At 46.4% G+C, this 4,817-nt stretch overlaps 1 protein-coding gene across 1 annotated transcript; it reads right to left on the reverse strand.

Annotated features, from left to right (window-relative positions):
• Positions 1-274: 274 nt before the first annotated feature.
• TAL2 (TAL bHLH transcription factor 2) lies at positions 275-3,815 on the reverse strand. The gene is made up of 2 exons (XM_003260318.3): positions 3,744-3,815; positions 275-1,027 (listed from the first exon to the last, which is right to left on the reverse strand). Exon 2 carries the CDS (start codon positions 1,015-1,017, stop codon positions 691-693), a length of 327 nt encoding a protein of 108 aa, XP_003260366.1. The 5' UTR covers positions 1,018-1,027; positions 3,744-3,815; the 3' UTR covers positions 275-690.
• Between the last annotated feature and the right edge of the window lie 1,002 nt (positions 3,816-4,817).

Consider the following 4,817-nt stretch of genomic DNA (forward strand, 5'->3'; position numbering starts at 1 on the left):
TCTTGGGTCACTGCAACCTCCCCCTCCCGGGTTCAAGCGATTCTCATGCCTCAGCCTCCTGAGTAGCTGGGATTACAGATGCGCACTACCATACCTGGCTCATTTTTGTATTTTCAGTAGAGACAGGGTTTCACCATGTTGGCCAGGCTGGTCTCGACCTCCTGACCTCAGGTGATCTGCCCATCTCAGCCTCCGAAAGTGCTGGGATTACAGGCGTGAGCCACTGTGCCCAGCCCATCAATCTTAAGATTTATTTTGTTCACCCTTGATCAAATCTCATTTTTCAAAACAAACTTCAAAATATGTTCTGAAGGAAGCATATTCTACTTATTCATCTGAGATCCATTATGAGAAAACTTCTTTCTTATAACTGAAGACATTGAGTAAACAGTGATTTTCCACCTTTTTTTTTACTTAGAATTTTTTCTCCAAAAGTCTTATGCAGAACCTGGATTTAAAATAGGCAGAGGTAGGCCACTCTACCTGACATCCCCGGGGGGTGGCGGCCCACAAGTGACATTCCTCATGGCTTCTTTCAGCTCCCTGCAGCTGTCCCTGAGCCACCTCCCAGGAAGCTAAAATTCATGCTTCACAAGTTATCATCAAGTCAGCTCTGAAACATGCCAAAGTCTGTCCACAGGCAGTGATTCTGAGCAAGTGCTGCCCTGGGAGATGACAGCCAGAGCCACGCTAAGGAATGTGGTGGCTTGGACCAGGTGAAGGAACCTGGTAGTTCTCAAGCAGAGTTCTGTCCTCCAGGCCTGGCAGGTGGGGTCCTTGAGGGAAGAGCCCCAGAATGTTCCCCTGAGCAGCCACTCCCGTTTGTTGCAGGCTTTGCTCCCCCAAGACCTTGACCAAGAAGTTGATATACCTCATTGCCAGGCGAAGCGTTTCATTTTTGCTCAGCTTTTTGTCTGGAGGGTGAGTGGGGATGAGCTTCCTCAGCTTGGCAAAGGCACTGTTGACATTCTGCTGCCTCCACCGCTCCCTGGTATTTGTGAAGATCTTCCTGGTCATGTTTGAGTTCCTGAGGTGGAAAGAGAAAGGCCCTCAGGGCCAATATCTTATAAGAGGCCTGATTGGTATCACATGTCCTGCCAAGAACCTGAGATGTTCGATTTTCTTGACTCAGAGCTTAGGAGATTCATTTCCTCATTTTCAGGTTTTTAAAAGAGAAAACAACCCCACAGGGACACAAACATAACGCCTCTCGCCTTTCGAGGCATCAGTGACGCTATGAATTATGCGTAATTTCTTTTTTTAACTTAAAAACGACAGGGGAAGGTAAGAACAACACCCTTCAGCTTTTTCTCTCTGGCTGTTTTGAAGCCTCCAGTTGAAAGATCGCTTTGTCCCAATACTCCTATTTCTTCCTTTATAACCAACTCTTCCTAATTATTCAGAATCAGGCACAATATCGATTGAGTTTATGTGTAAATGAAACTTATGTTTGGCCAATAGAAAGTTTGTTTTTTTTGTTTTTTGTTTTTTGATTTTCTTTTTTTGAGACGGAGTCTCACTCTGTCACCCAGGCTGGAGTGCCACGGCAGGATCTCAGCTCACTGCAACCTCCAGCTTCTGGGTTTCAGCGATTCTCCTGCCTCAGTCTCCGGAGTAGCTGGGACTATAGGCACCTGCCACCATGCCTGGCTAGTTTTTATATTTTTAGTAGAGACAGGATTTCACCATCTTGGCCAGGCTGGTCTTAAACTCCTGATCTCAGGTGATCCACCTGCCTCGGCCTCCCAAAGTGCTGGGATTGCAAGTGTGTCACCATGCCCGGTCACCAACAGAGAGTTGAGTATGAATCAACAGTGTATTATCAGAATGAAGTAAAAAAAAGGTTTCATTAATAAAATAAAATTTGGAATAGAGAAGACAATACAGCTCTCTTGTTAGCTGGCGGACCTCACCCGGAGGATTCAGCCCCTCTCTGTAAGAGCTAAAATATCCAGACTGGACTATATTTAGAGGAGCAGGAACAGAGTGATGAAGGGTCTTGAAACCCTGTTGTATGAAGAACAGAAGTGGGGGTATTTAGTCTTACAAAAATGAAAAGACAAGGGGCAGGTGGGAGTGGTCATTTGGCGTGGATTCTGTAGGAGATACTTGGGCCTCTTTGGGGCTGCATTGGATGACCTTTCCAAGTCTGGCAGAGTGGTTTATCATCATATACAGCCAAGCATTATGCAGGCATTTTTCACTCTTAGAGGCATGGGCCCCTTTTTTCAGGGGGCTTGGATTAACACGTGCTAACAGGAACACTTGGGAGGCACTGGCAAACAAGCCAAAGTCCAGCCCCAGGCAGTCTGATGTTCTCGGCTTTACTGCTATTGGTCTGCTGCCTGCTCCACACTCAGCTCCCCTGGGCACTGGGCCCTTTCTAGTTCCTCCAAAGACTCATGAATATTCCCAACTCTACCCTTTTGCACGTTGTCATTTTCTGTTCCTTGAATTTCCTCCCCACTCTCTACTTACCTATTTCTTTAAAGAGCATGTCAGATCTTCCCTTTCCACCAAGCCCCGACGCTACAGGAGTCTTCACATAATTCAGCCATCAGTGGAACCATATGCCTGGCGGTCAAGAGCACAGGCTCCAAGGCCAGAACCCCGGTTTGGCTGTTGGTTATACTCCCCCTAGCTGTGTGACAAGCAATCTACTTAACCTCTCTGTGTTTCAAATGCATCATTGTGAGGACACATAAAATGATACACATAAAGCACCTTAGCTCAGTGGCTAGTGCATATTAAAGGCTCAATAAATATTTAATGATTGGTGGTACTCAGTGGCTCACACCTGTAAGCGCTTTGGGAGGCCAAGGGGGGCAGATCACCTGAGGTCAGGAGTTCAAGACCAGCCTGGCCAACATGGTGAAATTCCATCTGTACTAAAAATACAAAAATTAGCAGGGCATGGTGGCGCAAACCTGTAGTCAGAGCCAATCAGGAGGTTGAGACAGAAGAATCGCTGGAACCCAGGAGGTGGAGGTTGCAGTGAGTCAAGATCGCGCCGTTGCACTCCAGCCTGGGCAACAGAGTGAGACTGTCTCAAAAAAAAAAATTAATGATTGTAATTATTATCTCTACAAATAAAACAGAGAAAAATAAATGTGGTAATTTATCATTTCCTTCCTCATGAAGAAGTTATATGCATTAGAGAAGATGTGAGCTTTGCTTATGTGCTCTTTTGATTCAATTTCCAGGAATATATGGGGGTGTGTGTGTGTGTAGAGCAAAAATCTGGAAGGATTCAGGCCAAACTGTCAACAGTGGTTCATTGGGAGAGGACAGTAGACTGGGAGAAGAGAAAAAAGGGACACTTGTGGTGTTTTATTCTTTTTTTGGTATTGTTTTATGTGTATATATATAAAATCTTTTTTTTTTTTTTTGAGACGGAGTTTCGCTCTGTCACCAGAGTGGAGTGCAGTGGCACGACCTCAGCTCACTGCAACCTCTGCCTCCCAGGTTCAAGCGATTCTCCTGCCTCAGCCTCCCTAGTAGCTGGGACTATAGGCGCACACCACTAGGCCCAGCTAATTTTTTTTGTGTTTTTAGTACAGAAGGGTTTTCACTATGTTGGCCAGGATGGTTTCAATCTCCTGACCTCATGATCTGCCCGCCTCAGTCTCCCAAAGTGCTGGGATTACAGGCGTGAGCCACTGCTCCTGGCTGTTTTATATTTTTATAAGAAATTATTCATGTATTATTTGCTTCATAGTAGAAAAAATGTTTTAAGTGCTTACGGGCTTTAGAGCAGCTTTGAATCTCTGCTCTCAATTTCCTAGTTATGGGTTAACTTCTCAAAGCCTCGGTTTTCTTCTCTGGAAAATGGAGGGAGATACAGCCATCAGCAGGACTTTTGTGAGGATTACACGAAATGCATTATAAAGTGTCTGGCACATAAGTGCTAAATAAATGCAGCAATTTCCTCCCCATACACATGGAAAGCATCATTGTTGCAAAGAAAAGCTTTTTTCTTTCTTTTTGTTTTTTCTTTAAACTATTTTTGGTAGAGAGAGGGTCTCACTATGTTGCCCAGGCTGGCCTGGAACTCCTGGGCTCAAGCAATCCTCCTGCCTCAGCCTCCCCAAGTGCTGGGATTACAGGGGAACCACTGTGCCAACTGCATTTTTCAATCGTCTCTATGCCCCCCAGGACATTTCCCCATCCCAGTTCCTTTCTTGTTGCCTTTCCTGCTTGTGTCTGGGTTGGAGACTCCAGTGCTGTGCTGAGAATTCATGGTGAACTGGAAGCACGGCAGCCCAAGATCACCACATGGTTTCCGGCTCCCCCCACTGTCTGCTCGCACCCACATACTCTCTCCGTGGAGACATTCCTAGTTGGACCCACGGACCAATTACAATGCTATGCACTCCAAGCTTTGGGACCAACATTTACTGACACTACAAGCCAGGTATTGTGCTTGCTGCTGAGTGCTGAGGAGCTGGCTGATTGTATTAACGTGTGAGGGAAGCACTGCGACTGCAGGAGCAGAGAAGCAGCAGCTGGCCAGGCATTCTAGCAGGCTCCCAGGCAGGCCAGGTCTCCTTCCAAAACTGAAAGGGGTGGGCTAGGTGATCCCCAGGACCTCATTCGACTCAGAAATGCTACAATGCCCCGCCCATTTCCTTTTTTTTTTTTTTTTTTTTTTTTGACGGAGTTTTGCTCCTGTCGCCCAAGCTGGAGTGCAGTGGCCAATCTTGGTGCCCACTGCAACCTCTGCCCTCGTGGCACAGTCTCGGCTCACTGCAACTTCGTCACACAGGTTCAAGTGATTCTCCTGCCTCAGTCTCCCAAGTAGCTGGGATTGCAGGTGC

This window comes from Nomascus leucogenys, chromosome 1a (genome assembly GCF_006542625.1).
Source record: "Nomascus leucogenys isolate Asia chromosome 1a, Asia_NLE_v1, whole genome shotgun sequence".
Classification (NCBI taxonomy): domain Eukaryota; kingdom Metazoa; phylum Chordata; class Mammalia; order Primates; family Hylobatidae; genus Nomascus; species Nomascus leucogenys.